The following is a 20,249-nucleotide window of genomic DNA, read 5'->3' on the forward strand; positions in this document are numbered from 1 at the left end:
CTTCTTTGGGCATACCGAAGGCACCAAAAAAGTTTCAGCCGGATTAAAATTACAAAAAATCGAATGACCGAAATCTCAGAGAATTCCGCAAAATGAAGAGTACAAATTTATTACGTACGGAATGCTATGGAATCATACTGACCATGGTAGAGAAGTATTATAAGTAAATCAAGAAGAAGTTTTCATAAAATATTGAAAAGTTTAAATAGTTAGTTAACTAAGATTTAGAAAATTGTCTACGAATTGCATTATTTTAATTTTCTCAAAGTGTCCTGATTTCCTCAATGAACATGATTTCGAATTTGAAATCGGAACGCATTTTCATAATCTTCGAAAAATTTTCCACTAGGATAGGGTAAAATAAGTTTGTAAATAATAATATTATGCATTTTTGAATTATAATTTAAAAAAACTTCAAATTTAAAGGCATTTTCAGTAGAACAAGATTCATATAAAATATGAAAACATTTGATTTGTGCTTCAAATTCAATTTAAAATTCAATTTGAATCGATAATTTAATAAACAAAACTAGTTTTAACAAATTTCACGAAAAATTGTGACTTTTTTCTACCTAAAATTTATATTAACAAGATTAAAAACTTCGTTAACTAAATAAAAACATTGATTTTAGTAGAAACTTAATTAACAACCTTAGCGATTGTATAATTCACGTAACAATAAAATTTGAACATCAGTTGGAAAATATCCAAAATTCAACCAACCAAATTTTCCACATTACAAAATTCAACTTTGTTTGCTGTGTACACCTAAAAGATACAATGTATCTTCATAGAGCAAGAAAATTCCAGTTAAACACAGATCATTTTCAAAACAAAATTAAATCAAAATTTGTCAACCCTGATAATAAAAAAGCATTAAAAGAATTTGAAGGTACAGCTTTGAATTCAAATCAAATCTCCTTTTTACCAAAAAAACATAACAATTCTGCCCATCTTCTCCACAAAAAAAAAAAAAAAAAAAAACAAGACATAACAGACAGCCATCAACCATTTGACCTTTCTCTCTTATTGCAATCGAAACAGCCTTCCAGCCATCCAGTGTTGGGCAGGTCGCCATTTGATTTGTGTAGCTTTTCTCTCAGAAGTTAGCATCCGTGACCGAGCGGAACCATAAATTTGCGGTTTCTGGGCGGGGAGGAGGTTCCTTATTGGAAGGACATTCTGATCGTTAGTGTGTTTCGTACATAAAAATGGCAGGACACGTGTGGGGATGATGTCATTTTGATTGGATCGGCTGAAAATGTATAATTTTGGGAATTCAGCTTCAGCACAATTATTTGATTTATTGAGTAAACATTCATCAGGTGCCATTATTTTCCATTATTTGCTTCATTTTTCAAACCAGCAACACGCGATCGTGCTGAAGCTTCAAGTGGCAGTAAATGTGGCACTAACTTGAGTATTTTTTCCCGTCTATCCTTCTCTTACAGATCCTTCAGTCACGAGTCACGGCAGTCGTTTCTTCGTGAAACGTGTTCCTAGCTAACAAGTTGTTGCAGAAAACGGTGTTGAAAGAACCAAACAAGTGCAGACATCGTGACTACCTGAAAAAGAAAGAAGCAAAAGTCAAGAAGAGTAAAAAGGAAAAATCACAACCGTGAATAAATTCTGCAAGCCCCCTCCTCAAAAGTAAAAAGGGATAATAATGTAACAAGTTTCCCGGAGGGGGCCAGGTCCTAGAGCCTAGAGCGGAGAAATTGCCCAAAAACCGGGACCACCTTCTCCAGAGTTGGCAGACCAAACGCGATGATTTTGCTGCAGCCGTCGACGGCAGTTTCAACAGACATCGTCAACGTCAACGCTGCCAAAGCCACCACCGCAGCAGGTGGCTGCCAAACGGAACCGGAGGGATCGTCATTATTGCCGCCTGCGAAACGTGGGCCTGCCTTAAGCAACCAGTAGGTGTGTGTGGGAAACCAGTGTGTGGCCACCGGTGGATATTGATATCCTGATGTTACGGGTCACGGTGTGGGTGGAAGTCATGTTATGATTTATTTTTTAAACATTTTTTAAAGCACATAAAAAATTAAGTAAAGCATTAAAATAATATCCATACACTTAATGAACAATACTTATTACATCAAAATTTTAAAACCATGTTAATACAATTATTAAAAATAAAGCTTTATTTGTTTCGATTAGTTAACCCTCTACAACCCAACCCCGCCTTTAGACAACGTTTCGATTTAAAAATCGCCAAAAATATTTTTTTCAATCAATTATTCATCTTTAAAAAGCATTTGAAAGAAGGACTCTTAAAATTTTAGAAATTTTATGGGTTTGAAGTTTATCTTGTTTTAAAAATGTTTTTAGGAGTCAACTTTGTCTGTATTTTTACTAACATTTCCTATATTTCAAGTAAAAAAGAAATATGCATTATTTTTTCTGGTATCCCAGATAATTCCTCTACACATTTTTTTACAATTTGAATGATAATGGTGAAATTTTATAGCAGAAAATATGAAAAACAGGCAAAAAATCGAAAAAGTGACTGTAAAAACATGAAAAATTAGATAGGCAAATTGTAATAAAAGGAGGTGGTAAAATAGCCCAAATACTACCAAAAACAAACATAAATTAAACAAGATAATTGCAAAGTAAAATATTAAAAATTAATAAGAAACACATATCACAAGAGAAGTAAAGTTTTTTGTAGAACAAAAGTTGCTCAAAATGACCTCCTGTACACGGAAAATAAAAATTTATGAAAAAAAATTGGGCAGTACAGGGTTAAAAAAAAATTTATGCGAATTAATTTCAGCAAAATTGATATATCATTATAATATAGTACAATCAAAATTTTCAATAAAAGATTGTTTAGTGCATTTAAACCAAACATTTTTAAGTGTATTTTTTAGTAGTTTTTTTTTATTTGGGTCAAACTATGACCAAAGAAGCCATTTTGTGCAATTCGTTCACCCATACAAGTCTCCACACATTTTTTACAGCTGTACATTAGGGTGACAAGTAAAATTTTAAATTTTGGAAAATCTCAAGAGATACCTCAGGCAATAATAAGTATCTGTGCCAATTTTGAATTTCCTACAAAAATCTCACAATTGGACAATTTTGGGCAACACCTGCGCCACCTGCTGCCAAAATCCTGAAGCGATGATTTTTCCCATACATTTTTGCGATTTTCCCCATATAAACTTCAATAATAAAAAACGACCCTTAAACCTTAACCGATTAGGCTCAAAATTGGCACAGATTCTTATTTTTGCCTAAGAAATTGAGTCAGAGGTTATTTTTGATGTCGATTTTTTTTATTGTCACCCTATTATACATTCAAAAATGGTATGTAAATATTCCTAAATCTGTAAGTTTTTTTTAAAAAAGCTTGGTTTACTCTTTCAGTTGTTTTAACAAGGAATATTTACATACCATTTTTGAATGTATAATAGGGTGACAATAAAAAAAATCGACATCAAAAATAACCTCTAACTCAATTTCTTAGGCAAAAATAAGAATCTGTGCCAATTTTGAGCCTAATCGGTTAAGGTTTAAGGGTCGTTTTTTATTATTGAAGTTTATATGGGGAAAATCACAAAAATGTATGGGGAAAACCATAGCTTCAGGATTTTAGCAGCAGGTGGCGCAGGTGTTGCCCAAAATTGTCCAATTGTGATATTTTTGTAGGAAATTCAAAATTGGCACAGATACTTATTATTGACTGAAGAATCAAGCCAGTTATCAATCATTAGTTTTCAAAATATGTAAGATCTGACGGAAACAAAAATTTGCGCTTAAAAACCTTTTTGTGGTTCTGATTATGGAAAATTCACAAAAAAAGATCAAAAGATTTTTGAATTGACCCAAACATGCTAAAAATTAATTTAAACACAGGGCAATGTATTTTAAATTGATTTCAGTTGGTTGCATCTAAAATATTTTGTTTTGACCCCTGATCTTCCAGGTCAACTTTGAAGAAGTGTGACAAAAACATTGAATAAAATGTGTACCAAAAATAACAAAAAAGATTTTTTTGCTGTTCTTACTTTTTTCAAAAGTAAGATTCAATTTCCCTCAATTAATTTAAATTGTATTGTTTCAAATATTTTTTAAGGAGAAAATCCGCAACTTTTGAGCCATTGTGAAAAACGGCCATACATATTGTCGCAGAGTTTTGATTTTCTGGAAGAAATAGAAATCTTACCCAACAAATTAGTTTGAATGCAGATTGAAGCCTGGAAAGGTAAACAAAGTTTGATTTTAACAATAAATAAAAAAATTCCGAAATAGCCCCCATAAAGCTAGTAACTCATCAACTAATGGTCCAATTTTCGAATCAAGGCTAACATTTCGAAAGGGTCAAATATTCAATATTACTTTAAAAAAATAGAAAAATGATGAAGCACAGATTTTAGGAATTTATTTTTTTGTCAAAAAAAGATTAACATAAAAATTGACAAAAAACGTGTATTTTTTCTTAATAGTATCATCATCATCTTCACCTACAACTTTACCAAAGACTCCAAATCGATCAGGAAATTCCTTCAAGATGTACAGATTTTCGGATACTTTCGTATTCAAATTGTATGGAGACTTGTAGGGGTGAACCAAATGGCTTCTTTTGTCATAGGGATGGCCTCCAAAAAATTTGAGCCAAATAAAAAATGGAGAATTTTTCACAAGAAAATTAGGTTTTCTCTTTATCGTCAAAATATCGATGAATTTATTAAATTACGATTTTTAATATATAATGATAAAAGTGTCGTGAAAATGTCTGATCTCTTAAATAACAATATTTATTATTTTTTGAATTAATCCCATGATTTGAAAGGCTCAACGTTCATTCTTGACTATATCTAATGTTTTGGTTGATCAAAAGCCCTACAACGAAATAATCGAAACAATCTAGACTCCCGATTTTCGTAGAATCGAATCACTTCCTCCTTCTTCGAACCACACCATAGTTGGAGAAATATTGAAACACTTCTGATACAAGACTCGAAAAAGAAGAAACTTTTGAAAGATGATATAAATGAGAGGGTGGCTCGATCTTCCATAAAAGATAATTAAAAAAAAGTTATGTTTGAATAATTTTGTTTTGAACGTTTAGTTTCATGAGTCACAAACAAAATGTTATTGTTTGAATAACAAATAAAAAAATAAACTTGGAAATCTGAGCAGAGTCAACCTGCTATAAACTCAATAATATCAAAAAAAAATCTTTAAAGTGAAAAAAAAAACTAAAGAGTGTTAAACTAAAACCCCTTAAAAAATCCAATAGTTCCATTTCTAAACCCACCGTGTACCCTTTTTGCAGGGCTTGCGTGCGTAATATTCACTAGTGGTGCAAGTGCGGTGTTGTACCATTTTGGGCGGCGAGGTGCGCGCAGAAAACAACAGTCGTCCCGTGTTCAGCAGCGGATATGGCCGACCTCTCCGTGGCGACGTCCAGCGGCAGCAGTGGCAGTGAGTATATTATGGCGCCTCCTTTTCTTGTAAAATTCCTGTTCCCCTTTGTTCTGCGAGGAAAAATTCGTTACACGTGAAACACTTTTACCAACCTACCCGAAAAGAACAACAGAAACACACACGCACACAAACACGCACAGAGTAACAATAAACAGGGCTCACAATTTAGCATATTAAGGGACATTTTTGTTGGAATGCAAATTCGCTTTGGTGGTTAGCACTTTGGAAGGTACTTAACTAAAACTTAAGAGGAACGTTTTGTGAGCAGTCTTATTTCATAAATAAATTTAAAGATTTTTGAATTATTTTTTAAAAGTTTCCGAAATCTGTTTTTCTGTCATGTATGTACAGAAAATTATCTTGTAACTAAATTTAATTTAATTGAATCGTTAAAACCTACGCATCTCTACTAATTATGACTTGCTCATATCATGATTAATGATGGCATAAACATGACACCCAACTTAGCTGTGACAGTAAATAATAAGCTCACTGGTCTCGCCCAAGTAAAATAATCGGCTTGTGGAGCAATCTTTAAAGAAGCTTAAATTAGTGGTCTAAAATCATTGTGTTTTTTCCACAACTATTTTAAGTTGAGAAAATTAACAATTCGTTTTGTGTTTGAAAGAAAACCAGACTAATTTAACAAAATCTATGCAAACTATACTTTATCCCCACCCTCCAAGGGGGTAATTACCCGTAGCCACTGACTGATTGACACCTGCTTGCTTGGTCGTTAAATATGGTACACTGGTGACATGTGGGCAATTCCGACATTGATTAATTAAACATGGTGTCGTTTGTAACGCCCACACATGGCATCAAGTACAATTTGCTATGGCTCTCTCCTTCAAGAATCTCTGATTATTTCTCAAAAAAAAATCGCGATTGTTTAGGATTGGTAAAAATCTATGATTTTTACTTTTCATATTTCAAACATATAATCATATCAACTTTTTTTTAAATTGATTGAATTTAGTAATTAAAAAAGCTTCTGAAATTACGAAATATCTACACAATAAAAATTAACTACAAAAGTTTTAAAAGTATTTCAAGTTATTGTTACTTAAAAAAATCAAAAAGTTGAAATTTTCTACATTTTTTTAATAGATTTTGTTGATGTGAAAGTTGATTGCTCTGACAATGTCTCTTAAAGTTTATTTTGCCTTCCTCACTGAGGTAAGGCTATAATCCTGCTCTAAAAATGAACTTTGTATAAAAACGTCGTAGACCCACCTTCATGTATACATATCGACTCAGAATCGTATTCGGCTATGTCCAGATCCTCCATCCAACCCATTGTTGGTTAGGTTATGAAATAACCTTTCCAACGAGTTCAAAACATTGAAGATCTGGCAACCCTGTCTCGAGATGTGGTCACTTAAGTGACGTTTATGTACTTTTTTGAAGCCAGATCTCACTCAAATGTATGGAAACTATGTCCGGATCCACCGTCCGACCCATCGTTGATAAGGTTATCAAATAACCTTTCCAACGAGTTCAAAACATTGAAGATCTGGCAACCCTATCTAGAGATATGGTCTAAGTGATATTTATGTACTTTTTTATTTCGAATCTAAAAAATAGATGAAATTTTTGCACAATTCCATCATATCAGCCATTGTTGGTAATAATTCAGGAAGGCTCCAACCACATAGGTGGATTAAGTTAGTTTTTTTGTAAAAAAATAGTTATTCTGAGCGTCACCTAATGATCCCAAATATTTCATTTGATGATGTGTCAATAAAATGTGAATCGATTTTCAATGCAAATTTCAATTCAATTTAATCAATTTTATTCGTAGAAAATCAGTTCACAATTTCGTATTTCTACGGTGTTGAGATTTTTTCAACTATGATTTACACTGTAATAGATTTTTATATAATTCTTACTATAACTATAATCTAACAATGGAACTGACAAGGGAAGAGATTTTTTTTAGATTTACTGCTCATTTTTTTCATATTAATCAAATTATTTAAAAACATTGATATCGAACTTTTCAAAAGTTGGTCTTGCTTTGAGTTATTATTATTGAAAAGAGCAGAAAATTTCACCAGATAATCACTTTTTAAATTTGCAAATCGAACTGATAGTATCTTAGATATCGCCAGTCAAAAAACGAGGGTGACACTGAGAAAAAAAAATCTTGAAAATTAAAAAGCTGTTCGATTAACAAATTCGAAACAAATTATACAAAATTTCAGCATCCCGAAAATATTTTATTGCATACCGTCACGAATTTTTGTTTTCTAATTTGCAAGTCAATCAAACACATTTTTTAAACTTAAATATTTTTTTATTGAAAAGTAAAAAAATGTGATTTTTTCCGTGTACCTATTTTTTTCTAAAAAGTCCTAACCATAACCTACAACTTTTCCAAAATCTCCAGTTGAATCAAATAGTTCCTTCTCAAGATACAGATTATTTAATATTTTTACAAGCCCGCAAAATTTAATGTAGACTTGTATGGAAAATAAACTAATAATGCAATATGGCTTCTCTTGACATAGGGAACGTATGACAATGTTTCAGCCAAATAAAAAAATGTGTGAAAATCTAGAGAATCACTCAATTATCTAAATTAACTTATTGGTTTTCAATGACAAAATTAAAAATTAGTTATGTTTTCATTAAACTCGAATAAAATAAACTTTGAAGTTAAAACAATAATCCACACAGTTGAAACAAATCGCAAATAGATTCTCAATGTTTTTGACTCGTTGGGAAGGTCTTTAAATAACCTATCTAACGGTGGGTCGGATGATGGATCCGGACAAAGTTTAAATACATTTAAAAAAGATCCGGCCTTAAAAAAGAACATAAATATCACTTAAGTGGCCATAACTCGAGACAGGTTTGCCAGATTCTCATTTTTGTTACTTGTTAGAAAGGTCTTTCGATTACCTATCCATCGGTGGGTCGGAAGATGGATCCGGACAAAGTTTAAATACATTTAAGTAAGATCCGGCCTCAAAAAAGAACATAAATATCACTTAAGTGGCCATAACTTAAGACAGGGTGGCCAAATTCTCAATGTTTTGCATTCATTGGAAAAGTCTTTTGATTACCCAACCAACGATGTATAACATGGTGATATTTGAGTAGATTTCCGATCACTTATCTAACATCCGGATAAATACAAAAACACATTTTTATACATAACTTTTGAACTACATATCGAAACTTTATAAAAATCAATTGGTACGTATGGGACCCTAAAACAAATCGTATGCAACTGGTCTGACCAAAATCAGTTCATCCAGTGCTGAGAAAACTCAGTGAGAATTTTGATCACATACACACGCAGGCATTTGTTCAGTTTTCGAATCTGAGTCGATAGGTATACATGAAGGTGGGTCTACGAGCTTTCTGAGAAAAGTTCATTTTTAATAGCAGGATTAAAGCCTTACCTCAGTGAGGAAGGCAAAACCGTTTAAATTTCCCTATGTCGCTTGTGGCCACATTTTCCGCACACCTGAGGTGAGTGATGGTGGTTTCACGCAACAACACACACGCACCCACGCACACATACATCACTGCTTGACGCCTACTTTGGGTCGTAAAGCAGGGCACATTCTGTCGACATATGGGCAATTTTAGCACAGTTTACTTTGATAAGGTTTCTTATGATGGTGCTTTAATGTTGCCTACGTAAGTTTTTTTTGTATTTTGTTTATTTCATTTTTTGAAGCTTGATTTCTGTTTTATATTTAAACGTTAAAAAAATCTGATATTGAAAGAGCTTCGATATAAAAAAATTGCAAGCTGTAATATTTCAAAACAAAATAGGACACGATTTTATTCGAAAACAATTTCTTAAGCTTCAAAGTAGCCACAATAAATCAAAAAGCAAACCCCCTGCAATGAATCACAATCATGCATACATCGCAATCAGGGTCCCAATTTGTGTGCCAAATTATTCAATCCATTTGCGCTACCTTTCAGTGCAGCAAATCCTCATAATCCCTCATTCAAAATTGATCAATGCATTGCTACATTTTCCGCCACCAATGGGACAATGCTCCACGAGAGGGTGGGAGCACACATGTTGCCCGCCGGTGACATTCATTCACTTCGGCAAATGAATTTTCACCGTTTTCACCCGCAGCTGTCAAATAGTCACAATCACGTACCAAGCAAGTACATTAGGGTGACGTTAAAAAAAAGTTCTATAAGAAAAAATGCACCAAAGTAACTTTAAACATAATTTTGAGTAACTTGTGGAAAAAATCGGGAAAAAATCTAGTCAAAATTTGGTTGTTTTTCACCCTAATACAAAAACACACACCCACTAACATGGTGAACTCGAGTTGATGACGCAGACAACAACCACCGGAGGATTCCGAAAACCTTTTCCCTTCGTATTCCCAGGACTTCCTTCCCCCCTGTGTCTCTCGGTACAGTTGTGTTCATTGTTGGAGTCTCCCCGGAGGGGGTGGGATGGCAAAAAGCCATGTAATATTAAAGTATCCCCGGTGACAACGTTTGCCAGAAGAACCGTAACCTACCCCCTCATTGACCCTTTTCCAGATTAAATTCTGTCCTCCCCACAGGATACATGTGTTTTGAATTTGTTCGGGGATTCACGTGGGATTATCCCAACTTAATGGGAGAATTAATGTTCTTAACTTGGAAAGTGAAACCAAGATTTTTTTTTTAAAACGTAGTTCACGGTCAACCCACAAACTTCATCCTTTAATACTTGATCAGAATGCTTCTTCATTGTGCATTCCAGTGCAAGCGGAACTTTTTCAATTTTCTCGCAAAGTGCATCTTCTGATAAGATGTCCTTCAAAGTTCACGGGGAAAAAACGCTCGGAACTCACACTTCGGACTCAATCAGGTTGGTGTTGTTGTGGCATTGCCGAGAAGTAAAGTATTGATTCGAACAAGCGGATTCAGATAAAGAGTGAATGGAAAAAAGGGGAAAAATAAAAGCTTCCAGCACTGTTGAATTATAAAGTTAACGGGGAAGCGGCAGCACCGTATCGTTAATGTTACATTGGAAGGTACCCTATCCGAAAGAGAGAGTAATGTAAAGAGGATGCAGTTTAAAGTCAAACTACTCGGGCAAGTTCATTACTTTCGTCCTGCCAACTGAGAGAGAGAGAGAAAGAGAGTGAGAGGTTAAAAGCCCCTGAAGAAAATTAGAATATACATTTTTAATAAGAAGCCCACATAACTGTGGTTCTAATCTGTGACCGGGAAAAGTAGGTCAGGAATGTTTTTCCCGACCCTAAGGTGACGTTTTTTTTTTCAATTAGCTCTTGAAAACTTGACGCGCTTCTGGACAGAAAACACGTTAAGCCGATTAGAGGGGTCCTTCACTGCTGGCATGAAGATTGGATTTCAACAGGTAAACAACACACTTGAAGAAGGAGCTTGAGCGATTTAATATCCCGAGCGTGACCCGGCATTGAATAACAGCCTTACCTTGTACTTTGAGCAGCTTCTTTTTTTGTTTATAGTTAAAGTTTCTTTTAAAAATATTTTTATTATTTATCAATTCAATATTTTTAAACAATTTCAACAATTTTTTCATGGTCTCAGCTGAACAGTGAATTCTCAAAACTTAGTTTCAAATCTAAGATATTTTAAAAGCTCTTACAGTACATTAAAAATTTATGTTAATTTGGAAACTGTAATTTTGGATGGTTGAATATAACCTCTTTGATGATGAAAAGTTACCTAAATTTAGACTGAAAAAGTGTCATTACACCAGAAAAGTGGTAAAATAAACATTTTCAGAAGAGATCGTCCGTAAACCACGTGGACACATTTTTGGAAATTTCAGACCAGTATTTGTTTGATTCAATAAATATAACATCGACAAATTTTACAATGCGTTTTCAAAAAAAAGCTTTTGAAAGCAACTACTTAAAAAAAATTAATTGATACAATTTAAACTTATTTTTTCAGCGATTGTCCACGCCCTATACAAAAAATATTTGTTTTGTAAGGAAATTTTCCACGAGGGGGGAGGGGGGATGGGTCTTGGATTTCAAAAAAGTGTCCACGTGGTTTGTGGATGAACCCTTGTTTTTTTTTTCGTCGTAATAATTACAAAAAATATGCTGAAACTGAACTTTTCATAAAAAAATATGAATATAATCATAGGATGAATAATCTCAATTATGTGATCTTCTTTTCAAGATTTATAAAGATAAGATTATGTTTTAAAAATACAATCACTCACAAAAGATGTTTTTTGAGAACCGGACAAAGAGTGGAAGAATGCAATTTTGAACATTAAATAATATGACTAATTTTTTTCTGCTCCTATACCATTTTGATAGGTGTGCAAAAACTCAGGAAAATAAAGAAAATGCCTGTTTAAAAAAATTAATAAAAAAAATAATAAAATATAAATAAACTATTTCAAAAAATAAAAAAAATAAAAACCTACCATCCCATATTGATAAAATACAAAATAACCCTTAGAATATTTTTAAGAATAACAAACATAAAAAAACCTAAACTAAAACTCTCTACGAAATCGGCCGATTTTGACCAATTTAATTTTTTGTATTTTTTTATTTGGCTCAAACTTTGGGCCTTCCCTATGACCAAATAAGCTATTTTGTGTCATTGATTCACCCATACCAGTCTCCATAACATTTTGGCTGCTGTCCATACAAAAATGGTACGTAAATATTCAAACAGCTGTAACATTTGAGTGAATTTTCTGATCAATTTGGTGTCTTCAACAAAGTTGTAGGTATTGTTGAGGACTTTTGAGAAAAAAATAGGTAAACGGAAAAAAAATTGCAGATTTTTTATCAACTTTTTTTTTACTAAAACTCAATTTCCCGAAATACGTATTTTTTTTATTTTCGAGATTTTTTGATATGTTTTAGGAGACAAAAACCCTCAATTTTTAAGCCATAGAGAAACAACAACCCACCATTTTCTAATGTCGATATCTCAGCAACTAATGGTCCGATTTTCAATGTTAAAATATGAAATATTCGTGAAATTTTCTGATCTTTTCGAAAAAAATATTTTGAAAATTTTTAGACTAACATTTTTAAAGGGCCAAACATTGAACATTACGCCCCCTTATAATGCTAGTCTTAATTATTTTTTTTAAATATTTGTTTCGAAAAGATCGGAAAATTTTACGAATATTTCATATTTTAACATTGAAAATCGGATCATTAATTGCTGAAATATCGACATTAGAAAATGGTGGGTTGTTTTGGTGAGACTTAGAAAACTTCAATGTTCGTGTTTCATTTTCTTAAAGCGGCTGTATCTCAGCAACCAGAGGTCCAATCTTCATGTCTTTTAGACAATTTTATAGCAAATTTTCTGAATTTTTCAAAAAATATTTATTTGGAAATGGTCACTCATGGTCACTATTTTTCAAAATCGAAAAACTGCAAATATGTCGCTAAAATTAAACTTTCGGTGGCTATAACTTGAAAACAGAGTCCTTTATCAAAAAATCTGTAAAGTACTTTTCAATTTCAAATTCAATTTTACCTTTAAAAAATTAAGTCAAATTGGTTTTTGCATGAAATTTCGATTTTTTCCAAAAATCACTATTTTTAAAAAAAAATCATAACTCGGCGGCAGATTTTTTGACCACACTTCTCTATAACTCAAATATAACTCAAAGTTGCGAGTTTTTGTCCCCTAAAACATATCAAAAAATCTCAAAAATAAAAAAATACGTATTGTGGGAAATTGAGTTTTTGTGAAAAAAGGTATTTTAAAAAATCAGCAATTCTTTTTCCGTGTACCTAATTTTTTCTCAATAGTCCTCAACAATACCTACAACTTTGCCGAAGACACCAAATTAATCAGAAAATTCACTCAAAAGCTACAGCTGTTTGAATATTTACGGACCATTTTTGCATGGACAGCAGCCAAAATTGTATGGAAACTTGTATGGGTGAACCAATGACACAAAATAACTTATTTGGTCATAGGGAAGGCCCCCACAAAGTTTGAGCCAAATAAAAAAATACATATAAAATCAATTTCCAGTTTTGGTAGAGAATTACTCTAATAAAAAATGCATAGGCTAACAGAAATTAATATTATTTTGATAAAAAAAAAACTAATTTTAAGTCAAACAAAACCAACAAGTCAAACAATTATTTTTTCAGCACAAATCGTACATTTATCTTTCAAAGCTTTGGTGAGTTGTAAAGATACGACTTAAGTTGAAAAATTGGATATTTTACCATTTTTTACAATTTCAAAAACAATTTTGAAATGTTTTTTTCCAGCAAAACGTTAATTTTCCTGCTTGTGTTTGGCGTTTATGTTTGTGTTTAAACTTAACAACCAAAACATTGTCTAAACGTCTTACTTTTCGATACAAGTGCTGTAAAAAAGAACGTTTCAGCTCTGAAATGGGTAGGGTGATTAATTTTCCTGGGTTGTGAATTTCCCCGTGTACAGGGGAATTCCCGGGTTCCCGGGATATGTTTGAATTTTGAAATGGTATTGAAACAATTTTTCAAAAGAGTTGAGTTGGAGAATTTGAACGGTGTGCGTCGCGGTCATCACGCAGGATTTTCGTTGCCGTTTCCGTCTTTGTTGTCCCCCCGATTGTGTGTGTATTTCGATCCGGGCGGTTTCGGGATGTTTGACAGTTGAGTTGGAGAATTTGAACGGTGTGCGTCGCGGTCATCACGCAGGATTTTCGTTGCCGTTTCCGTCTTTGTTGTCCCCCCGATTGTGCGTGTATTTCGATCCGGGCGTTTTCGCGTTTTCGCATTTTAGTTGGTTTTATCTTTCCACAGCCGGCTGTCTAAGATTAAATCATTTATGCTAAACTCAACACCAAATAACCGGGAATAGTCTCATCCGCATACTCCGACTGTTTGCCTTGAGAATGCATAATACATCACACCATTAAACAAAATTTATTGATTATTGGGTCGCATCATCATCCTCTATGTTGAATCCTGGCCATTACCCTTACCCACTAACAAAATCCCAAGTAGAAGTAGTTTGCCGGCACACGCGGGGGTGTGGATATCGTATAGAACCCACCCTTGGTAGCAGCCTGTGCTAACTAACATTCCCGTCCCATTCCCTCAAGATCTACAAACTGACATGGCGGGCGCCGTTGGTGGCCAACGACTGTGTCCTATTCGCACCAGCTCTAGTTTTAATGATCGTGATGTTTAATCTTTTCAGCGCATTCATGCATGCTGTTGATAAGGGAAACATCATTTGATCGTTGAAGCGTGTGACCGGTTGTGCTGATGGGATATTATGGTCCTGTTCAGCAACGGAGAAGGACAACCATGGGTGGTCTCTCATGCTCATGGTATTGAAACAATTTTTCAAAACAATTGTAAAAAAAAATCAAGCTTAGTAAAACATGTTTATGATGATATAGGCCCAATATACATTGTATTGCATTAAAGATTTTTTTTAAGTTCATTTGAGAGTCGGTGGATTCAGACTAATTAAAAAATAAAATGCAATCTGTGTATAACATTTTAATATTTTCACTAATATATGTAAAACGTTAATAAATAAATATTTGCAACACTTGTGGAATTGATAAAATTTTATTAGAAAAAGCTAATTGAAGATTTTCGTTTTTTCATTTCTTTCAAATAAAATTCAACATAATTTTCTTGCAAAACATACTTGACCAAACTAAACGCCGAGCAAGCAAGTAGACCACGACACCTCCCCTAGTACTACTCTGGTTGTGCTCGTAAAAGCAGCCGGGGCGGTACGTGATAAGATCGTCTAACCATTCTGGACGGAGACCACTAAATTATGCACGGGGACACACACAAGCCTTGCTTCATTTTCTGTCTAGCATTTTTTTTTTCTTTTTTTGCTTTATTTTGCTCCGAGTTTTTGCTGGAACAGTGTCGTTGCAATCAAACATCGAAATGGCATGGAAAATAGTACTACTCATACTAAAGAGAACCATCGGTTGGGGGTCAGTGGGGTAAATTGTTTAAGCATTTGTTTTTGATTGAGCTTTTAATCAAGTAAAAAATATCGACTTCAGGAAGATAAAATGATAAAATGATTTTAGACCCTACTTAACACACTCAGAAGAGACGCGGTTCGATCTTGGCCCCGTTCGCACAAAATTTGATTACGGTCTCTTTCGCGCTGGATTCAATTATGCCCCGTGCCAAAAACCACCCCAAAATGCTCCAAGTGTACACTGTTCACCGAAAAAAAGGTCAAGGATATGGTGCTGGTGATGTGGTTTGGTAAGCGAGAAACTTGATTGCAATTCAAGTGCGCCAACTGACCGTCAGAGTAGGCGCCTTTAAAGAGAGTCGACATCGTTTGAAGTCCTGCTTTGACTAGCAAGAGTGCGCTAGTGAATGACCATTTCACGCCCTTGGTCGGAGACAGACCGCTCATGTCATGCCTACTTGGACCGTTAAAAAGTCGTAACGCTGCTCTTGAAATTGCCTCCCAGGTGCCGAGATTAGATTGCTGGGTAAAGGGTTGCGGTCTCTCGTTAAACAAACATTAACTTTTAAATTTGAATTTGGTTACTCGCACACTTTCCTTGACGTTATGTACAATTTTGTACTAGCAGGTTAAAGTGACCCGTAAAACAACAAATTACAAACAATGAACTCTTCCTACCGTCGCATTGTCGGGAACTAAATCAGAAAAGTTTTCATCACCACAAAAGAAAGGATCATCCCCCACCAGAAAAATCTAATTAGGACTCTCGTACAACATCCATTATGCGGCTTTTCTTACAATGTTCCGACATTGCCGGTGGTGAAACTTTATTTCTCATTTTTCATTTTCCCAGTTTGTTTTTCGGCTCATACAAACACGAAAAAAAAAACAGTCTTGAAAAGCTAACCATGGCGTGACGGATTAGCCGTTATGAAACTCCCACACAAATTGAAACAATGGGAAGAAAATTAAAATTTTAATCCCTCACTCTGTAGAGTGTGTAATTTTCGTAATGTGATTAATTTTCAAAAAATAATGATAAATTAAACATTTAACTATATTTCCCGTGTATGTATACTGTACTGCCGCTCTAATCTAGTTCGTCCCATATGTAAAAACAGCAAGCCGAGAAAAACGTAAATCAAATTTGTCCCGCCCATAAGGCTACGTGTTAGGATTTCACGAATAAGTGAAATTTGCCACTGTTTTCTGGAATAAACTACTAAATTTTATTAGTTTTTTTCTAATCGTTCACATGATTTTTAACCAAACTGCGTCATTATTTCAAAATTAACGAAATTACATATGGGTCATTCCAGGTCAACTGAGTACACTTTTGGACTCGATCTTCACCGATTTGGACCAAACTTGGAGGGAACGTTTATCTACCGATAGTTAACAGAAATCCCAAGTTTGATGCTGATTGGACCATCCCTCTATTTTTGGCACCGCCCTCTTTTTTACGAATTCTAAAAAACTTTTTTTCTTTGAATCATAACTTTGCAAATACTTTAGCAAAAGACTTTCTACCCTTAAATGCCCACTAAAATTATATTTTAACGTTTTAAGAATTAAAATTCAGTTTTGACCTATTCTTTATATTTTTATTTGTTTTATTTTATCACCATCGTGTTCCCCGGAAAATTTTATATAATAATCCATGTAGACCTCAAACTAAAATGAACTATTGGCAAGATACAGCGATTTTACTGAAAAAAGTTTAATTGCCTTGGCGTTCTCGATTGCGAGATTCCTACTCGAAACTAGGTGTCCGAAGGCTTGATTGTTGAGGCAATTGCAAACCTCTTTTTACACCTTAGTTTCCATCTACCCAGGGATTCGAACTGACGACCTTTGGATTGTGAGTCCAACTGCCTACCAGCGACTCCACCGAGGCAGAACCCAGGGAGACGACTCCTTAACCTGAACTGAGCTAACGACCTAACCCTTTTAGATTAGACCCGAGCCAACATTTACTTCCCCGTCCGACGGAAGGCGTTGGTGTTAGACAAATCTCGTCTCGAAAAATGCCACCGGGACCGTCTGGGATCGAACCCAAGAAGGCTGAGAGGCAACCACGCTTACCCCTACACCACGGTCCCGGCATTTAACAAACACATACATCCCAAAACTGATTCTAAACACAGGGAAATCCATTTTAAGCTGATTTCTACTGATTGCATTTAAATTTGCGAAAAAAATTGGAAGTTTTTTGAAAAAAAAAAAAAAAAAACATTTTTTTTTGCCCCCTGATTTTTCGGCCCGATTTTAAACATATTTGTACCAGCCTTATTTGAGATAAAATAAAAACTGTTTTTTTTTTGTTTTAGTTTTCTAACAAAAAAAATAACAATTAATTTGATTATCCAATATTAACCTTTTATTACTTTAATATCTTAAATTACTCAATTATTAATGAATTACCTAATTGCCAGCATAAACTCAAAGTAAATAACAATAATTTGTCTGACTCAAGCCTTGCTTTGTTTTTAAAAAAATAGTTTTGAAATTTGAAGCCATAATTTAGACGAGTTTGTATTGAAATCGTCAGGATGTAGAATAAACAGTCTGTTTTAAGAGAATCCATGCAAAATATGTCATTTCTAACATTTTTTCATTAAAGTTTTAAAATGAAAATGACTTGTTGTGCTTAGAATCCCGGACACTGATAAAGCTGATTCGAAATCCGGACACTTTTGCTTCGAATTCTAATCACTTGATTTTGCTTATGAACCGCACAGATTTGGACTGAAATGTTAGTGAAGGGCAGGTCTCAAATAAGCTGTTGACATCAAAACAATCGATATTTTATATAAAAATTTGCTAGAATTTAAGGAAATCAAAACCATAAATGTCTGCTTTGCCTTCCCGGTGCTTCGGACACTTTAGAAATGTTTCACATTTTTTGGTGAACTTATAATTTTATTTTATTTAATTGTTTTGGCCCTAACCACAGCGTTCAAACAAATTTTTAAACGATAGTTGATGTTAGAAATAACACAGTTTTGACATTCATAATACAAACTTATATCCAAATAATTGATAAAACAAGATGAGGTGTCCGGGTTTCGAAGCGTCCGGGAATTCAAATCATGACGTTATTTTGTTTAAAAATATATTTTCTGCAGTTCCGCTGTGAAACTGTCAAATTTTCCTGTCCGTCTGGAGAAACGAAACGGCCTACTTTTCCCTACCAATAAGGCCGTTGCAAATATTTTTCAAAGTTTATGTCGCCTCTTCAAAATCGGGCCAAAAAATCAGTGGGCAAAAAAAATATTTTTTTTTTTCATAAAACTTCCAAATTTTCCATATTTTCAAAATTTTAATGGAAATAGAAGTCTAATCAACTGAGAGTAATCTTGAATGCCTTTTCCTGCATTGATCATATTTAATATGTATGGACTCGTTTAAAAATATTTTGAACTTTTATGAAATTACAATGTAAAGCACCGCAAAAACTTTTTTTCCGCAAAAATAAATTTTTTGTCAGTATTTAGAAATTTTGGAAATCAATGATTGCAAAACAACTGGACATGTGTATGATGCCTTTTAAAACACTTTTTTCATTCAAATGTTGACACCGTGGCCTGTAATAAGTTTTTAGCTTTTTTTTATTTTTTGACCACCCCCCGCCCCCCCCCCTTCGTCGACTTTGATCAGAGTCGAGGGACATAAACTTCAAAAAATATTTGCAACGGCATAATAGCAGAATAAAAAATTAATACCTTTCGATACCAGTGCTGAAAAGTTCTTCTTTTCAGCACTGAAATGGGTGCTCAAGTTGCACTTTTCAACACTAGTATCGAAAAGTAACATTTTCAATATATTTTTTTATTGTTAGCGTAACACATGGATGTTTGACATAAAATTACATTCAAAATGCGTTTTTCGAAATTGAAAAAAATGTTGTAAGCAACTCGTTGCAAAACTTGATTTTTTCAGCACTCGTCGTATTTATCCAATTCGGTAACCCTCGGTGGATAAATGTAAGACTCGTACTGAAAAAATATTCTTTTTGCAATTCCGTCGTGAAACTACTTACTTTTCCTGTCATTCTTGAACGACGAAATAGCCTACTTTTCTGTACCAAAAATAGCAAAATCGAATAGCTACACTTTTCAAAATAAATGCTGAAAAGTTCTACTTTTCAGCACTGAAATGGGTGCTGAAAAGATGAACTTTTCAGCACTTGTTTCGAAAAGTAACACTTTTCAACATTTTTTGATTTAAACGATTTATTGACAAAATACATGAAAATTTGACATAAAATTTCACTCATTGTGTGTTTTTTGGAATTGCAAAAAATGTTGTATGGAACTCGTTGCAAAACTTGATTTTTTCAGCACTCTTCGTATTTATCCAACTCGGTGAACCTCGTTGGATAAATGTACGACTCGTGCTGAAAAAATCCTCTTTTTGCAACTTGTTGCATAAACTACTATTTTGCAACTTTTTGCATAAACTACTATTATAGGCCCTCGATTTTGCGCCAATATTGAAGAAGGGTGGAGGGATATCGATCAGAAAGTCCCTTTTCAAGGTTCCATATTTTGCCTTCCTCACTGAGGTAAGGCTATAATCCTGCTCTAAAAATGAACTTTGTATAAAAACGTCGTAGACCCACCTTCATGTATACATATCGACTCAGAATCGAAAACTGAACAAATGTCTGTGTGTATGTGTGTGTGTATGTGTGTGTGTATGTGTGTGTGTATGTGTGTGTGTATGTATGTATGTGACCAACAAACTAGCTCACGTTTCTCGGCACTGGCTGAACCGATTTGACCCGAACCTGTTGCAGTCGACTTGGTTTAGGGTCCCATAGATCGAGTTTTATACAGATTGAAGTTTCGATAAGTAGTTCAAAAGTTATGTATAAAAATGTGTTT

At 34.0% G+C, this 20,249-nt stretch overlaps 1 protein-coding gene across 3 annotated transcripts in view; it reads left to right on the forward strand.

Annotated features, from left to right (window-relative positions):
* The first annotated feature begins 1,553 nt into the window (after nucleotides 1-1,553).
* Nucleotides 1,554-20,249, forward strand: part of LOC120419488 (multiple C2 and transmembrane domain-containing protein) — a 105,926-nt gene continuing 87,230 nt past the window's right edge. For all 3 annotated transcript variants that reach the window (XM_039582175.2, XM_039582176.2, XM_052709497.1), the window contains exons 1-2: nucleotides 1,554-1,923; nucleotides 5,291-5,439. In XM_039582175.2, coding sequence (XP_039438109.1) covers nucleotides 5,397-5,439 — 43 coding nt within the window. In that variant the 5' untranslated portion in view covers nucleotides 1,554-1,923; nucleotides 5,291-5,396. The remainder of the gene's footprint in view (nucleotides 1,924-5,290; nucleotides 5,440-20,249) is intronic.

Source organism: Culex pipiens, chromosome 3 (assembly GCF_016801865.2).
Source record: "Culex pipiens pallens isolate TS chromosome 3, TS_CPP_V2, whole genome shotgun sequence".
In the NCBI taxonomy this organism is placed as follows: Eukaryota; Metazoa; Arthropoda; class Insecta; order Diptera; family Culicidae; genus Culex; species Culex pipiens.